Source organism: Silurus meridionalis, chromosome 5 (assembly GCF_014805685.1).
Source record: "Silurus meridionalis isolate SWU-2019-XX chromosome 5, ASM1480568v1, whole genome shotgun sequence".
In the NCBI taxonomy this organism is placed as follows: domain Eukaryota; kingdom Metazoa; phylum Chordata; class Actinopteri; order Siluriformes; family Siluridae; genus Silurus; species Silurus meridionalis.
In genome coordinates this window covers 8868051-8886629 of record NC_060888.1, presented here as the reverse complement: position 1 = coordinate 8886629, position 18579 = coordinate 8868051, and the positions used below count along the sequence as shown (strand labels likewise).

The 18579-nt window shown below is 39.0% G+C and overlaps 1 protein-coding gene and 1 long non-coding RNA gene across 5 annotated transcripts in view; one reads left to right on the top strand and one right to left on the bottom strand.

Annotated features, from left to right (window-relative positions):
- Positions 1 to 1922, bottom strand: part of LOC124385794 — a 7458-nt gene extending 5536 nt beyond the window's left edge. The window contains exon 1 of the long non-coding RNA XR_006925798.1: positions 1845 to 1922. This is a non-coding gene — a long non-coding RNA (uncharacterized LOC124385794). The remainder of the gene's footprint in view (positions 1 to 1844) is intronic.
- An 80-nt stretch (positions 1923 to 2002) lies between these two features.
- LOC124385793 (UDP-N-acetylglucosamine--peptide N-acetylglucosaminyltransferase 110 kDa subunit) lies at positions 2003 to 18236 on the top strand. 4 transcript variants are annotated; one of them, XM_046849113.1, is made up of 23 exons: positions 2003 to 2395; positions 4857 to 5007; positions 5653 to 5896; positions 6038 to 6106; positions 9532 to 9648; positions 9751 to 9830; positions 9932 to 10127; positions 10564 to 10704; positions 10842 to 10942; positions 11045 to 11198; positions 11385 to 11486; positions 11905 to 12084; positions 12523 to 12681; positions 12779 to 12868; positions 12964 to 13089; positions 13170 to 13340; positions 13473 to 13589; positions 13665 to 13829; positions 15398 to 15439; positions 15613 to 15765; positions 15852 to 16104; positions 16531 to 16654; positions 17214 to 18236. In XM_046849113.1, the coding sequence occupies exons 1-23, from the start codon at positions 2359 to 2361 to the stop codon at positions 17392 to 17394; spliced, it is 3153 nt and encodes a 1050-aa protein (XP_046705069.1). In that variant the 5' UTR covers positions 2003 to 2358; the 3' UTR covers positions 17395 to 18236. The 4 variants fall into 4 exon arrangements, with proteins under 4 accessions (XP_046705069.1, XP_046705068.1, XP_046705070.1 ...); XM_046849112.1 differs by having other exon boundaries at positions 4827 to 5007; XM_046849114.1 differs by lacking the exon at positions 15398 to 15439 and having other exon boundaries at positions 2004 to 2395; positions 4827 to 5007.
- Positions 18237 to 18579: the final 343 nt, after the last annotated feature.

The window sequence follows — 18579 nt, the reverse complement described above, 5'->3', positions numbered from 1 at the left end:
TGATAAAATAGGCTGTAATGAGGGACGTCACAGGAAAGGAAGACCAAGAGCTACCTCTGCTGCAAAAGATAGGTTTATTAAAATAACCAGCCTCAGAAACTGCTGATTTACATAAACGCATAAGGAGACTGCGGGATTCTGGCCTTTATGGTTGAATTGCGGCTAAGAAACCTTTACTTCAGAAGGAATAACGCAGAAGTGATTTGCTTGGACCAAGGAACAAAAGGAATGAACATTAGATCTGTGACGAACTCTTGCTTGGTCTGATGAGTCCAAAATTTAAGATGTTTGGTTCCATACAGAGAATAAACAAAGAATTCCTGAATGTATGGCCTCATTGTGAAGAATAGAGTAGGAGGTGTGATGGTGTGGGGGTGCTTTGCTTGTGAAGCTGTTGGTAATTTAGTCACAGCATTTTTGCAGCAACATGCCACCACTTTTGTTTTACACTTAGTGGGATCATTATATATTTTACATAAGGACAATGAGCCTAAACACACCTTTAGGGTATGTAAGAGTTATTTGGTCAAGAAGGAGAGTGATGAAGTGTTGCATCAAATGACTTGGCCTCTACAATCACCTGATCTAAATCCAGTTTAGTTGGTTTGGGATAAGTTGGACCAAAGAGTGAAGGAAAAGCAGCCAACAAGCACTCAACATCTCTGGGAACTCCTTCAAGATAGTTGAAAAACAATTCCAGGTGACTACTTTAAAAGGCTGACTGAGAGAATGGCAAGAGTGTACAATGCCGTCATCAAAGCAAAAGGTGGCTGCTTTAAAGAATTAAAAATAAAACATTCTGGTTTATTGAACACATTTCTGTTGACTGCATAATTCCATATTTGTTCTAGGATAATTGCAACATCTTGCCAATATCTTACCATAATTGCAATATCTTATCAATATTAATGTATGGTGTTGAAAACAATACAAATTAAGAAAAAATACACTGAATTAGGTGTCCAAACTTTTGACTGCTAATGAATCTATTTCCTTGTTCTTCTTCTACTTTCGGCTCCTCCCATTAGGGGTCGCCACAGCAGATCATCTATCTCCACAACCCCCTGTCCTCTACATCTGCCTCTTTCAAACCAACAACCTGCATGTCTTCCCTCACCATATCCATAAACCTCCTCCTTGGTCTTCCTCTTTTCCTCCTTCCTGGTGGCTCCTGGTGTCTGACCTCGTACATCAATCTGTCCATCACCACTGCAAACAGGAAAGGGCTCAGAGCCGATCCTTGATGCAGTCCAACCTCCACCATGAACCAGTCTGTCCTCAGACATGTATCTGCACCACCCTCAGATACTTCTCTGCCACACCTGACTTCCTCATACAATACAAATCTATTTCCTTATGTTTTATTTATAATGAAAATACTTTTAGTATCCTCTAATTATTTGTGTTGCAGTAATACAGTATGTGAATTTTACTTTGGGATGAATAACGAATCTGCGTCTATCTTTAGAAGGGCTGCATATGAAAACCTATGATCATGCTTTGCAGTGTAGAAGATATGTACCCTTCTGATTTTCACTGTTTCTCCATATTCACTTGTTAATATCTGATAATCTGACCAGCCTTGCACTTTACCAACACAACCTGGAAATGTCCTGTGTGAATTACAGCAGTCAGGCTGAGGTAAACAGCCTCCTCCCTAAAAAAACAAACAACCTCATATGCAACCTTCCATTTTTGCCGCAGTGTTGTGCGCAATGATACAACAATCCCGCCCGCACGATTTACACCTAGCACGACTATGTTTTTTTTATCGGGTGCATCCGCCGCCCTATAAGCATGTATATTTGATTTTACTTAATTAAAATATTAACACGTTCCTGTACCTTTATCCAAATTCGCCGTAACTAATACGCGCTGCTTATAGTTATAAAAACTTCCGCTCCTAAACATCCTCCAAATCGGTCAGAGAAGGACCTAGTTTTTATAACAAAATTAGTCCCGCCCTCATCCGCCATTTTGTTACAGGCTATTGTTAGCAGAGCAAGTGCGATGGTGAATGATTTTCACAAACCCTGTAGCGATATTGAAACATAGGTAGACAACCATTTCTATTACTATTACGCCGAATTAACCAAGAATTGCTCGACTTGGTGTTTGGAAGATAGTCGCGACTTGAAATAATCGGTTTTCGTTGAACTGATTAGCATTGCTAGCTAGAGAAGTGGGGAGGAAGAAACTAGTTACAACGGTACAGCATCGTGAACGTGTTGCAGTTAATGCTGTTTAACTGAATAAGCTCCAGTCACAGCAGATTCTGTAACTGTATTATTGGGAGTAGTATCTTTATTTCTTGTCACACTGACGACCAGTCTGCAAAACCCGAAGACAGGCGGAGAGATGGCGAGCTCGGTGGGAAACGTGGCCGACAGCACAGGTAAACCTGATCACCAACAAGCTCATTCATTCTTTATACCCGAATATGATCACCCCTTTACTTACTTAATTGTCCATTTATTAACACTACTAAGCCACAATAGTCTAACAGGTGATAGTGTGTATATAACTTTATATTAAGCTGTTTGTGAAGGTTGGTGTTGGTCATATGGCCCAGATTGCCGATTAGACCTCTGCTAATCTGCATCCAGCTAACATGGGGTTTCTATCATCTATTATAAATCAATATATTCAATTATTAATGTGATTAGAATCAGCACGTTTCAAGCATCCGTAAGCAAGAGGCGATTTGTCGTAATATAAGACGCTTTAAACTTGTCACGTGTACATTACAGCGCTGTAAAATAATTTCTTCGCATATCCCAGAGATTTTAGGAAACCGGGGTCAGAGCTCAGCTATGGACAGCCATGATACAGGTCCCCTGGAACACAGAGGGTTAATGGCATTGCTCAAGGGCACAAGAGTGGTAGCTTGGTGATACTGCCTCCGATCAGTAACACGGGGCCTTACCAGCTCGAAATAAATGTGTCGGAAGAAAAGATGGTCAGGGTTCGAGGTGAATTCCAGGGGATGAGGTGTTTATGGGTTATGAATATATATATGACCAAGTGTATAGTCATGGTTGCAGTGATACAGTTCAGATAGATGATTTTGTACATGTTTTCTGCTCCTCCACTGTATTTTATTAGCTGCAAAACTATATTTATATTAAATATAAATGGTCAGACATCCACCGTTTAGAGGTGATTCAGCCCTTCATGGTTTAATTGCAGCAAGTAAAGAGACCTGATTAGGCCAAGAAACCCAAGAAATGGACATTAGAAGATTGGAAAACTGTCCAAATGAGAGACCTTTTGGTTTTAACCATCGTGTCTTTGTTCACATGTTTAATTTCGAAATAACCTAGGTATTTGGAGATATTGGTTTCAGATAAGGGAGTAATAGGAAAATAAAAAAGAAGATAGGTGTTGCAAAGGTTGCAGAAAAGGGGATTTTGAGATTTGACTCTGTTTTTGGGTGCTTCCCTATGGAACTGCTCTCTTTGCTGAGTAAATCCTTGTTCTTTGACACCACAACTTTGGATCCTGAACATTTCTTTCGCTCGGCATTTGAGCTTTATTGCATTTTTTACATTTTATATTAATTGGCTACGACACTCATTGTGTTTAAGTTTTGTATACCTGATATATAAAGGATGAATAAATGATCTTAGCAAATATTAGCCAAATTTTCTTCTCAAGTTTGCAGGCAAAAGGGGATACCAAGGCCAGTAGTTAATCAGTATTTTTATTAGTGATCACTGCCAGGTGTGTTACACTGCTTTATCACAGCTCTGATGAATTATAAATGCTGATTTGTAAGAACGTGTTAATTGATTAATGTGCACATCCTAAAACATTGAGCTTTTACACACAGGGACCTAAATGGCAGAATGCTCACAAAAAGTTTTCTGATACAGGAGCATCCCTTTGCTTTCTCAATCTGTGAACTGCATTTTTTTTTTGTCTGAGAGGAAAAAATAAGGCTGTGAGGGAGGACTATATGCAGCCGCTATAATGTAAGTGATAACAGGAAACAACTTGTTTTACAGGCATTCCATAACCACACATTAGTCAAATGTACAGATTGGCATTTTGGTAGGAAATGAAAAAAATTATCCAGGGCAAAAATAAATATGCAGCATTTTGTGCTTGCAATATAAATGGTAAAAGTGGAAGGGATTTTAAAACATTTGCAAGCAGTACATGGTTAGTTTAAATAGGAAAAGATTACTGCTTGTTGACCTGCTTAATCCACAGACCTCTTAGTTTGGACCTGTATAATAGGACCTTATTAAATGTTTTTCTATGTCTATTCGGATGATTGTAATGGTTTGGTGTCACAACTGTTTTTTGTCAAGCTTACTAAACTTACCCCTCCCTCCTCCCTCACCCAACTGCATCTTTGTTCTATTATTATTATTTAAAGGATGAGTTTGGTATTTGACCTGAGTAAAGAAATATATATCTTCTATTGTAATCCTAATGTTATAAAGATCACTGATCTTTGAACACGTAGGCTGGTGCAATTAGTTCATTCTATTTTCTATTTACGAAGGAGTTAATAAAGTGGCAATATCTGTCTGAATTCATCCTTTAAAATATTTTCCAATCAGTAATATATTTCCATAGTTTATTTTTTCATCTTTAGTGAATGAGTTTCTCGTCAAAATAATCTGCCTGAAATTAATAAACCTGCACTGAGAGACTCAGTCATTATTAGCATGTTAGTTTCTTTTTTTTTTTTAAGCATGATTTGTCATCTGTTCTCATCGTTTTATTTTATTTTTATTTGTTTGCCTCATTTCCATTTTTTCTAACATCTTGTTTTCCCCCCTTCCTCCTCCTTTCGGGTTGTGTTGGTGCCACAGAACCAACAAAACGTATGCTTTCCTTCCAAGGGTTGGCTGAGCTGGCACACCGCGAGTATCAGTCAGGTGATTTTGAGGCAGCAGAGCGCCACTGCATGCAACTATGGCGGCAGGAGCCAGACAATACCGGTGTTCTGCTGCTGCTTTCTTCGATCCACTTCCAGTGCCGCAGGCTTGACAGGTAGGACTCTTAGAGTGGACTGGTGTCTTCTCAATGGGCTCCTGAGATGCAGCTGCACTTTTTATTTATTTATTTTTTTTCTTACTTCTTTGAAATGAGACACAAGTTAACCACCTTCTCTTTTATAAGCTTGTATACCTGTCTACCTTTTGCATTTTTCCTATGTTAAAATGTACACAATTAAAAATTATAGATTGCAATATTGTACATCTTGTATTTGTACACTAACAAAACATTTTTTTCCACATGCCCAACCAGTGAGCTTGTAAGGTGATTGGTCAGGAGGGTGAACTCTGTTATTTAAGTATTTGACCTAACTGTTCCTTAGTGGAAAATATTTAGCAGCATTTTCTGCTGCCTTGTGGCTACTTGCCATAAAATTACATGCGAAATATGTGCTGCTGGCACCAATTCTATGTCAATAAGCACCCTCTACTAACCATACTGATTTTGTACATCCCTGGTCTCTACTCTTCAAATGCAAAAAACTTGGCACTGCTGGGCATTTGTCTGAGTAAATTCTTACTTTCAGTGGTACTTACTTTGATTTTGTTCTGTTTGGTCTTTCATGCTGATGGCTATATTAGCTTTTTGGTTTGGTCACATTTTTGGTGACTCATTTTTGGGCTTTGTCCTGAAATACAGGTCTGCTCACTTCAGCACCCTGGCCATTAAACAGAATCAAATGCTTGCTGAGGCCTACTCCAACCTGGGCAACGTGTTTAAGGAGCGTGGTCAACTGCAGGAGGCGATCGAGCACTATCGGCACGCGCTGCGGCTAAAGCCTGACTTCATCGATGGCTACATCAACCTGGCAGCGGCTCTGGTTGCAGCCGGAGACATGGAGGGTGCTGTGCAGGCTTATGTGTCTGCTCTTCAGTACAACCCGGTAAACAGTTGCAAAGCACAATTAATATCAATAGAATTTTTATTATTGTGAACAGCTCTGTAGTTACAATTTTTGTTATATATATATATATATATATATATATATATAAGTGTAATTTTTTTTAATTATTTTTTGTTTCAGGATCTGTATTGTGTTCGCAGCGACTTGGGCAACCTTCTTAAAGCTCTTGGGCGTTTGGAAGAGGCAAAGGTCTGTTTTGATATGTCAGTGTGTGCATGTTTTTTTTTGTTTTGTTTATTTAGGTTTTTATTTGGGAAAAAAAAATCTTTTTTTTTTTTTTTTTTTGCCCTTTCTTACTAGATAGATACTAGGCCATTTTCAGTTCCCTTATAACTCTTAACACTGTGCTTTGGGAGTGAGTGCTTCCCCTGACCACAAACAAACACTAAGACCCCTTTCAGCTTTCTAGACATGTGGTGCTTCCTACACTTTTCTTTTTCATCCCTTCACACAATTATCAGTTCAGCTTCATGCCACCACTCACTCTGTTGTTTAGCAGAGTCTGCAACACAGCTAGTAGCTAGTAGTTTCACAAGCAGAAATGCTCTTAGCGCACCTCCAAGTACCACACCATCATTCACTGATTTAAGTCCTGAAGCACCAAGCACTGTCATTACAAACTCAGGGAACCCTATGTTCATTGCCTTTTTTTATTTAAATATTTTTGTTACATGACGACGAGCTTAGAGTACCTACATTTTTTTCTTCATTGCCATCCTGCTTCCCCCTCTCACTCTTTCTGCTTCGCTGTCTTTAAACTCTGTGCCACATTCTGATCTAGTTTCTTGGTCAGTGCCCCTTCACACAGGAAGAAAGGCTGGGCCCTTCTGTCTCTCAACAGAGGGGAATCTTTAAACACGCATTACTGTTCTGGCATGTTCATATCTTTAGAGTTTTGGAGGGATAATGCTGGCTCGGTCTTGAACAAAACAAAATGGATTTGATATGAAGTTAGTGATATTTGCTATGCTAAAAATAAGATGGCTTCCAACCCAGAGATATTTTTATTTAATCTGTTAAAAGAATCACCATTAATTTTTACCCCAGATGTTTTAGAGGACGATGCGGGGTTTTAGATAGAGGTTTTTTTTCCCACCCACAAATAATATCTTACTCGCCCCAAATTAGGACAATATACTTTCGATTGTGAATTTGTGGGATATTAAAGTTGCAGACGAATTTATCTGCTTGTTCGTTAGAAGCCCTCTTATTTGTTGCCCCAGGGGGGAGGAGTGGGGAGGAGCACTAGGGTTCCAGCCCTCCTCCATGTCAGCTCTGTCGCTCCGACCCCCCGCGCGCCCGCTCAGGGTCCGTGGAGTGTGCGCGCTCAGAGCTGCTTGCCTGACCCTCCAGCCAATTCACTAATACCCGTAAGGGCTTCACAGTGTTTTTGTACAAAAAAACAAGCAAATAAAAAGCAGAAAAAGAAATTGTACATTCTTCAGAAATATAAATTTTCTTTCTTTTTGATTTGTTTTTCACCTAGATTGGCTCAAAAGCACATGGGAGGTTTGGGTGGTATTATACATTGTTGACACTGTGATGTTAGCCTGAGGCTGTGCCAGGCAGGCAGCTCCTAATATGCACTCCACTGCACGCTGCAGATGCGATGATAGAGAGAAAGAATTACACGCGCAGCACAAGCATTGACTTCTTTATTTCAGAGCTCTGGATGCTTCTAGATACAAATCATTAAACCACAGACCTTTTTTCTTTATCCATTGGGCAGGATTCAAGAAGGCAGGACAGGATAAAGCAAGCAATGTATTAAACCTTGTAAGAGTTTAAAAAACTAAGGAAAATGATGGAAGCAATGAATTTCTTACTTTTGTGTTGCTATTAATGTTATGATTAATATTATTCCCTAAGGACATGTTTTGAGTTCATTTGGGGAAGATCAAGCCAGTTAGCCTCCCTCCTTTTACTTCCCTTTAAACAGGATGAATAAACATTTGGAATGAAATGTAACAGAAAGCCTTTCTTCTCTCCCATCCCTTCATAAGCATATATATTTATCACTCTAAAAGTTGAACTGCATTTAATTGCATGATTTGAAATGAGAGTATTTTATTTTTATTATTCTTTTGGTTCTGTGCTTATTTTTTTTTTATATCCATATAAAACAAATGTATTGATTGTCAACTTTTACTAACGCTCTTGTTTTCTTATTTTGTCTCTTTTGGTTTCTTCCACCACTGATATTGTTATTTAGAAGGTTTCAGGTGGGTGACACTATTCCTGCGTAGGTGCGGTCCGGCGGAAAGGAACACTAGGGCAGCATCAGTCCTCTCCTCTTCTTCCAGCTGCGGCCGCTACCCCCAGACAAAGTCCAAAAATATGGAAACGGGTTTGTAACTGCCAGCAAAAAAAAAAAAAAAAAAAAAAAAAAAATGCCTGAGTTCTTCTGTCTTGTGGCTACCTTTTGAAGAACAAAAGAAAAAACAGAGGGGAAAAAAGTAATTGACAGAAAAATTCTAAAGTTTTTTGTAAACTTCCTCTGTACAGCTTAAGATCACCCAACATAATAATTAAAATTTATATGGATTGGATGCAGTAAGCAAACAAAACACAGTAAGAACCCTCTAACTCTTACTTGTTTATTTTTTTCCTGTTGCCTTGGTTTATCATTTTGTTTTTCCTCTTGATTTGGAGTTGCAGCGTTCCGCTGAGCCGATGATGCGCCGTGAGTCTGCAGCGACGCATGGGTTGCGCAGCGAAAAACGCCCTCTATTGCGATTCAAAAGCGCCTGCGCGCAACAAATGCTCCACTTCCCTATGTCCTCCCGGCCTACAGACTGCAGATCTGCCCGACTAGCCCAGTAGCATGACACCCGCCGGACCCCATACCCAGCACAGGGCACTATTGGCAAGCAGTTTAGTTGATTGTGTTATGCTCAACATAAGTCCTAAAAGTCAAACAAACCTGAAACGCCTTTGGCCTCTGTTGTGTTCCTGAGGGTTGGTTGGATCCAGAGAGTGTGTCAGTCTGGTGGGCTTAGGAGTGCGTGGGGTTTTTGGTCTGTGGTCTGTTCGCTGAGCCGGGGTTAGCGCGGCGAAAAGCGGCGAGCAAACACATTGCGACCACCGTGCGGCAAAACCCCTGCCCGTGTGGCCTTTTTTGCGCCTGCATTACAGGGACCTTCTCCTACACTTCACACAGGCATTTAAGGTTGTGACTGCAGTCTGAATAAATCTGTGACCAATTTAGCTTTGTGTGAATTTTGTATGTTTTTGTTTGTATGTGTAACCTTTGCCATAGTCACACAGTATGCGATCTCAGTTTCCTGGAATTTTGCATATCTCATACTATTTCTTCAAATGATGAGACCATAACTGAAAAATGTCAGTCAGGGTGAAGGTGCTGGTCAGATTTGCGCAGCGCAGGAAAAAGCGTGCAGCTTAGCGCGGCAGTATAATGCGCTTGCGAGCCCACGCTGTAGACTCACTTTTTGCTTTATTGAGTGTGGATTCTAACTCTGGTTTTCTCTGCCCCTTTTGTTTTCTTTCTTTTTATTCAATCTCATTTTTTTCCTATCCCACATCTCCCCCTATCTGCTCTTTTACTCCTCTCTGTCCCTCTTTCTTCTGTTGTTTTCATTGTTAACCTGTTAAAGGCTTGCTACCTGAAGGCAATTGAGACTCAGCCAAACTTTGCCGTGGCATGGAGCAACCTGGGCTGCGTGTTCAATGCTCAGGGAGAGATCTGGCTCGCCATTCATCATTTTGAGAAAGTGAGTGGGTTCCACATGAACATTAATGCAAGTAATTGCAAGTTACTTAATTTACATGTAGATGAGGAAATTAATTTTTGTTGGCTTTTGTGTCTTTTGTAGGCAGTAACCTTGGATCCAAATTTTTTGGATGCTTACATAAACTTGGGCAATGTACTTAAAGAAGCTCGCATCTTCGACAGGTAAGCTTTTTCTACACTATTTCTTAGGTATTGTTATACCATGTGTGCAAATAGTACATCATTGGATATTGAGTTTTAATTTACAAAATTGTTTCTCACAGAGCTGTTGCTGGTTATCTGCGAGCCCTCAGTCTGAGCCCCAACCATGCTGTAGTCCACGGCAACCTGGCTTGTGTGTACTACGAGCAGGGTCTGATAGATTTGGCCATTGACACCTATCGGCGTGCAATTGAGCTGCAGCCTCACTTCCCTGACGCTTACTGCAATCTGGCTAATGCTCTTAAAGAAAAAGGCAATGTAAGGAACTGTCTTTGTACAAGCCACATTTTGTTCTTGTTTATTCGTATACAGTCACAAAGTGATTCTTTTGTAGATGCAGACAGCAATAAACTGCTAAGATTCTCTTTAAAGTTTTAGCTGCATTTACTACAATTTGTACCTCTACCCCAACTTTTTATAATGTACAACGCCAAACCTGCGTTTAGACTGTTGTGCAGGAGGAGCAAATTTAGCCCGGTAACAAATAGATTCTATGGCTCAAGGTATAAATAAATTTTTTTTAAACTGTGCCTTATATTCAAATCCAGATTACACACCAGTACCACTGGTGACTGGTCAGGATTTTTTATTTCTTTAGTTGAAACGGATATTATCTTTGATATATAAGAAAATTGGTGCTTGTAAATAATTAAAAGATGTATGTTATGTATAAGACTAAATTGTTTGTTGTTAGGTATCGGAGGCTGAGGAGTGCTACAACACTGCACTTCGCCTTTGCCCCACGCATGCTGACTCACTCAATAACCTTGCCAACATCAAGAGGGAGCAAGGCAACATTGAGGAGGCTGTCCAGCTCTACAGGAAAGCTCTTGAGGTAGGGGTTCTCCAAGTATTCTGTTCCTGTCCTGTGTGACCTAGATCTGCACACTACTGAAAACCATGTTCCTCAAGCATTTTTCTGAATTCTGAGTGTGTGTGTGTGTGTGTGTGTGTGTGTGTGTTTTTAAACAGGTGTTTCCAGAGTTTGCTGCAGCCCACTCCAACCTGGCCAGCGTCCTTCAGCAACAGGGCAAGCTACAGGAAGCCCTCATGCATTACAAAGAAGCTATCAGGCATGCTTTATTTCCTGCTATTTGAAGTAAAACATTATGTTGTAGGCATATATGGTGTGTGCAGAATATTTATGCATTTTCTTTGACTCTGAACACTTGCAGGATCAGCCCCACCTTTGCTGATGCTTATTCCAACATGGGAAACACACTGAAGGAGATGCAGGATGTTCAGGGGGCACTGCAGTGCTACACACGTGCTATTCAGATCAACCCTGCATTTGCTGATGCTCACAGCAACCTGGCCTCAATACACAAGGTCACTTCTTGAAACCTTCTTGCATGTTTTTTTGTTTGTTTTTTGTGAACATCAAGCTAGCTGTCTAGATAAGATACATCAATAAAGACACCAGACGACATATAAATGTATAAAAGTGTATATATACGAGTGTTACACAATGACCTTAATGTCATTTTAAATATATTCATGCACTTTGGCCCACAGGACTCTGGGAATATTCCAGAAGCTATTGCATCTTACCGCACTGCTCTGAAGCTCAAACCTGACTTCCCAGATGCTTATTGCAATCTTGCACACTGCCTGCAGGTATGCACATTACAAATTAGCCCTATTAATGCTATTTATTTATTACATATTTTGAATAATTATTCATAGTGTGTTGTTGAATGTAGTTCTGATATGTAGCTGGTTGTTGTCAATGGTTCGTGTAACTAATAGCTTATATATCGATTTCATACACAGGGGTTATTTCTGTAGACGCTGTTTGATTGTTGGGTTCTGCTGGGTAAAATGATTGCTAATTTAGGCATGGTTTTCAGACCATGGATTCAGGTACTTGTTAGGAAGAATCAATAATAATTTTATCTGTATAAAAAGATGTACTGAGCAGCCTAGAAGATTTTCACTTCTTTGTGACGTTTGTAGGTAATGTTTATACAGCAGTTTGAAAACTATAGGTAATATGCAGTTGCTGTCATGTGGTTATAACCGTTCTTGTTTCCAGATTGTTTGTGACTGGACCGATTATGATGAGCGCATGAAGAAGTTGGTTAGCATTGTGGCTGACCAGTTGGAAAAGAACCGACTGCCCTCGGTGCACCCTCATCACAGCATGTTGTATCCTCTTTCCCATGGCTTCCGTAAAGCCATTGCTGAGAGACATGGCAACCTTTGCTTGGATAAGGTAAGTAGTTGTACAGCCCTTTTGTGGCGTGAAATTCGCTTTACTTTTTTATAGTAGCTAAATTTTCTATGCATCTGTGAATTGCAGTCCAGGGTTTCTACCAAACATATACATTTATTATAACCTGCATGTTCAGTTATTCCTAAACTTTAAAAGTAGTTGATTTTAAAAAGTCTCTGATGTCAGTGATAATTGCCTGTACCCTAAATAAATGTATTAAACTAACACTTTCCAAGTTTGCTTTGTTTTTTGAATAAAAAAAAACAAAAAAAAACACTCAACAGAGTTGTTGGCTAATTTATCTTAAGTCTGTAATCTAGCATACCGGTGTAGATTTATTCATTGCTAGAGACTCAAAGCACTTTTGTACGTCGCTCTGGAAATAGATGTCTGCTAAATGCTACTAATGTAATGTAAATGTCTATGACTGTTTTATAGATCAATGCTCTTCATAAGCCTGCCTATGAGCATCCTAAAGATCTAAAAGCTAGTGCAGGCCGTTTGCGCATTGGCTATGTAAGCTCAGACTTTGGCAACCACCCCACCTCCCACCTCATGCAATCCATTCCTGGCATGCACACATCTGAAAAGTTTGAGGTGAGTTCTTTATTCAAATGCATGTATTGTTTTTGGTTGTAGTCAGTAAATGAGTGCTTTGTGATTCTGTATTGATCTGGTTTAATTCTATTTATAGGTGTTCTGCTATGCCCTCAGTCCTGATGACAGCACAAACTTTAGAGTCAAAGTGATGGCTGAAGCCCATCATTTTACTGATCTTTCCCAGGTCAGAACATGCAAAAATAAAAACAGGTTTGAATAACTTTGGTGGTGTTCTGATGCTGCTGCTCACATTCCTGATTTGTATATCTTTCTAAAAAGATTCCCTGCAATGGCAAAGCTGCAGACAGGATCCACCAAGATGGAATTCACATCTTAGTCAATATGAATGGTTATACCAAAGGTGCTCGTAATGAGCTGTTTGCATTGCGACCAGCTCCCATTCAGGTAAAAATAAATAAAATAAAATCACAATATAAATAATTCTAATGTTTTATTTGGCTTTTTTAACTTTTTGTTTTCCTCAGGCGATGTGGCTTGGCTACCCAGGCACCAGTGGAGCTCCCTTCATGGACTACATAGTTACTGATAAGGAGACCTCTCCAGTTGATGTGGCTGAGCAGTATTCTGAGAAGATGGCCTACATGCCAAACACATTCTTTATTGGAGATCATGCTAACATGTTCCCACACCTTAAGGCAAGAGACATTTAATCACATTTCTTTAACTGATGTAATGCTGTTAGATGAATTGTTGTCTTGGCAAAGGGTGTATTTTTTTTTATTTTTTATTTTTTTTTTTTTTTAAGCATTTGTATTTATGCTTCACAGAAAAAGGCTGTGATTGACTTTAAGTCTAATGGACACATTTTTGACAATCGCATCGTACTAAATGGAATTGACCTCAAAGCATTTTTAGACAGCCTACCAGATGTCAAGGTCATCAAGGTAAGAGGAAATTTTAAGCAACATTTAAGTCATGTTTTAGGGTGACTGAATACATTATGCAAGACCTTTTTCCAGATGGAGTGTGACAGCCAGGAGGCCACAGATAGTAATGGATCCCTCTCCATGCCCGTCATCCCTATGAACACAGCTGCTGAGGCCATTATAAACATGATCAACCAGGGCCAGATCCAGGTCACCATCAATAGTTTCACAGTCAGCAATGGCTTGGCTACCACCCAGGTATTTTCTATCGACTGTCTGCATTTTCCAACACAGTAGAGTGTAGGAGGTGAAAACTTGCTGCCTGAGTAATTGATTTGCTTCCTGCATGTGGATGCTGCCGCCATTCTTTTTTTATTTTTTTATCTGCTGGCACTGTTTTATTCTTTGGTAGATTGCTGTAGATTTATTAAGTTGGCACAAAAATGAAAAGGTTTTTATTGGATAATGGAACAATTCACTTGATTTCGTCCTGATTGGCAATTCTATCTTGACTACTAATATACAGCATTGTAGCACTCATGTATGTTTTGGTACTTGTGATAAACAGAGAGATTTGGTTCCTCTAGATGATGACGCTGATCTAATTCACAATTCACACAAATTCGCACGTATCCTGATCTGGTGCTTAAATCAAACATGGAAGATTATTTGCTAAAGACAAGCCCTTGTAAAGGGCTGTTGTAGTAGACAGGGATGTGGTATCACCAGGTCTTGTTGTTTTTCAGATATATACTGTCTCGGAGGTTGTAGTATCTGGGACTGTAGCCTTGAAGGTATGACAAACTTTAGTAGGGCTGCAACTGCAGAGTATTTTTATTTTTGAAGTCTACCTCGCATATTTGAATATTGTATTAGGAGAAGGTCAAGGCATTAGGTCATGTGAGTCATAGGACAGGCAAATCATCATATATTTCCTAACATGTTAGTAGATCGGTATAGTAAAAGTGTGTTTAGTTTTAATTTAGTGCAGCCTTACTCTTTAGCTAGTTGTGAAGATCACACTGTTGGTTTACAGTAACAAGTCTGCTTCTGAATTTTATTTATTGATTTCTTTTTTTATTTTCATATATAAATTTATGATTATATATATATTTTTTATTTAAACCTGTGTATTTTACAAATGCTGTAGGGGCACTCGCAAGGACTGAAGACTGATTGCTTCTGTGAATAACAAACACATCGTTTCTCATTTAGAATTTTATTTGTTACTTGTTTTAGGAGTGCTTGTTTGTACCTGTGCGACTATTAATTATCGATGTTAACCGAGGATTTTTTGCCCGGAAGCTTTTTTGAAGAGTATATAGTTGTCATTGTTCAACAGTGTCAGCAGCTTAAATTTTATTATTGGTTATATACTTACTTTTGTCATCAATGGAATGACTGATTTTACTTTATCACCCTAACCCCTCCATCTTTATCTTTCTTTCTAATGGCCTCCTAGTGAAGTGTTCAATCCTGCAGGATTAAACTAACCGTTATATAGAACTACAGCTATTATAAACCCATGCACTTTATATATAACATCCTGATTAGAGCTGACCATAAAAAAATCTATCATACAATAGATTGGCATGTTATGTTTGTGGGACTCTGGAGTAGTTGTAGTCAATAATTGGATTGTTTTATCTTGAGCATAGCATGAAGAACATCTATAAATGGTATGCTCACAGTGCCCACATATTTTGTGTATTTCATATTTATTTTAAAGATTTTAATTGTACTTGGAACATCAATGGTAAAATAATGTAAATATTTATCATATATATCATATTTTAAATATAATGGCCAACATATGCTTCTCACAGATGGGTCAGATGGGTGTCATCAGCTCCAGAATTGTACCCATGGTAAAGATGGGCAAAATGCCTTTGTGCCATATTAACACTGAAAATACATAAAATCCCTTTATTTTATACTTTTAACTGTGGTCTCAGCATTCTAAATGCTTAATGAGCACAAAGCACATGGCATCTGAAAATCTGTTTGACAAATAGGTATTTTTTTTCCTCTCTTCCAAAAGATTAATAATAAGGCTGCCACGGGAGAAGAGGTTCCTAGAACAATTGTTGTGACCACTCGCTCTCAGTATGGTCTACCTGAGGACTCCATTGTCTACTGTAACTTCAACCAACTTTACAAGATTGACCCCCCAACTCTTCAGATGTGGGCCAATGTAAGTACAACCAAGCAGTATTTTTGGGAGATACTTTTGGGTAAAGAAGTAGGTACGTTGCTCATTCTTTCTTTTTGTTATTTCAGATTCTGAAACGTGTGCCAAACAGCGTCCTCTGGCTGTTGCGCTTCCCAGCTGTGGGTGAACCCAACATCCAGCAATATGCCCAGAACATGGGCCTGCCTGCCAGCCGCATCATCTTCTCCCCTGTTGCCCCTAAAGAGGAACATGTGAGGCGTGGCCAGCTGGCTGATGTCTGTCTTGACACGCCTCTCTGCAATGGCCACACCACTGGCATGGATGTGCTCTGGGCTGGGACCCCAATGGTCACAATGCCAGGTCAGTGACTGTCTAATGTCTTTAGTCATGTGGTGATACAACGATTATCGTTACCATTAATGGTCTCACATTTCTACATGTTCTGGTCCCTGAAAGATTGTTTTAAAGTTGGTTGACACACGTTAACAACAAAGCAAGAACAGTTTAATTTAAAACTAAACTGTATTTGACACCAGAGTTGTTGAGTTGTTGGCACACTTTGACAGAATGGCAAAACATGTATGTATAAAAATTACATTGGACACGATAAGTTATTTTGGTGTAATCAATTGTAGAAACTGCTTTCTTTCCCTTGAACAATATTAAGTGTTAAAAAAAAAAAAACACTCAAATATTAATTGATAATTAATCTAAATTGCTAAGCTTTACATTGTTCTTAGAAACTTGGTTTAAAAATAAAAATCTGTGTTTGTTTGGTGTATTTAGGCGAGACACTTGCTTCTCGCGTGGCTGCCTCGCAGTTGACCTGCCTTGGTTGCCCTGAGCTCATCGCACAGAGTCGCCAGGAGTACGAAGATGTGGCCGTAAAACTCGGCACAGACATGGAGTAGTAAGTCAACCAAAATGGCTACTAAACTAACAACTTTAAGTAATCAACTGCTTTCAAATGGACAGTTGTTAATAATATAGTAATTCATACTGGGAGTTTGTTGTGTGTAGGAAACATATTCCTTTCTTATTTCATCACTTGTGGTTGATTCTTACATTTCATAGCTGCTTGTTATGAACGTGGAAATATGTAGATAATGGATAGGAGTAGGGTTTAAAATAGCTGTAAAAGAAACCGTAGTAACGGAAGAAAAGTGACAAGCACAATATCTTTCATGACTTATTTTACAACTAATTAAATAATGCTTAAATCACTATTTACACGTAAGATTAAGTAAGATTTTAGCATTGCTGCACAATATAGACTAAAAAAGGTGTTTTTATTAGAGATCATATAAGATGACCTGAATTTTGCAGCTATATTAGATATTCAAAGCACTTCAGAATATCCCAATTCACATTGGGATGATTTAATCTTTCATCCCTATCCAGTTTTTAACTTGTTCCTATTATATATTTGTAGCATGCATAAAATTGCTGCCTCTTGTTTTTTCCTGTAGCTTGAAGAAGGTCCGTTCCCGTGTGTGGAAACAGCGTATCTGCAGCCCGCTCTTCAACACTAAGCAGTACACTATGGACTTAGAGCGCCTCTACCTGCAGATGTGGGAGCACCATGCAAGCGGTGCCAAACCCGACCACATGGTGAAGATGCAGTTGCTTGACACCAGTGAAAGCGCCTGATCTGCACCCCTCTCCCCCTTTCCCCTCCATGAGTTACTCAACCCCTACGCTTCCTCTGTTTTCATCAGTGTCAGAGACTCCATAGAGCCTGCTGTTGATCACTTTGAACTGACCCTTCAGCCACAGATTTAGTTTCTCTGAGCCAGCGAGGAGAGTGTGATGATTAATCCTCCTTCACTGAGACTCCTTTTCCACCCAAAAAAAAAATTTTTTCACGCTGCCTTCACTTCCCCAGTGCTTCTCTGTTCTGCTTGGGTATGGACTTTTAAAGACAGAACAATCTTGTGTCAAATTGTGACCTTTGTGTCTTTAGATGAAGGTGTTTTTTTTTTTTTTTTAAGCATCAGAGGGACAGTGTTGAACTTAAACACTTTGGTATGTTGCTAAAAATGAAAGATTTTCTGATAACATGCTAATGTGAACGTTTGCCTTTTTATTTAGCAGATATTTCTTTATCTATTTTAAGTCGGTTCATCATGACCTGGGATAGATAAGTGAATTGTACTGATTCTCAAACGCTTTATTTTTTTTTTTTTCGTCACTCATGCTAAATGCTTTCAGTTATATTGTTTTTCGTAAAACATGCCCAGAATGTCTGTGGAGAATCTAGAATGAAGAACCCACCCCCCCCCTCCTCAATGCAAATCTGATCATAGCCCGCAGACTACCCTAATGTACATCCCAAATGCTAATGTTTTATTATTTTTACCAGAAAGGTTTAAGGTAAGTATTTTCTGAGTTCAACATTTTGTACACTGTCTTTCTGTTGATCATTTTATTTATGCTCTCGGTGAAATTGCAAGGCTCTTACATAAGCAGAAATAATAAAGAAATGTGGCAAACTTTGGTCTCGGTTGTAACTGACTTTAAATACAATTTATAATCAGGACTATTACTTCTAGGAGTAAGTGCTGGTGTAACATTTTATTAAATATACTAAATATTGATGTTACATACTAGCTGTTCATTTGAAAAGTTAATTTGTTACTTATTCTTAGAAATGTGAATAACCCTGATAAATAATTGTAACCGCATTTTTGCTCAACAGCGTGTTTATCAGGTGTATTTGTTGATTATCACTGCATGTTGGCAATACTGGGCTGATTGAGCAAAATGACGAATGGAACATTGACTTGAACCCCTTGTGATCTCCATTGGTGTAGGGGACACATCATGGTACTATAA

Excerpts from the sequence above, each read along its gene's own strand:
- LOC124385793 (XM_046849112.1), top strand. The coding sequence starts at position 2,359 with ATGGCGAGCTCGGTGGGAAACGTGGCCGACAGCACAG. Across the intron at positions 9,649-9,750 it reads CCATTCATCATTTTGAGAAA|GCAGTAACCTTGGATCCAAA; the intron begins GTGAGTGGGTTC and ends TGTCTTTTGTAG. Across the intron at positions 12,869-12,963 it reads ATTTTACTGATCTTTCCCAG|ATTCCCTGCAATGGCAAAGC; the intron begins GTCAGAACATGC and ends CTTTCTAAAAAG.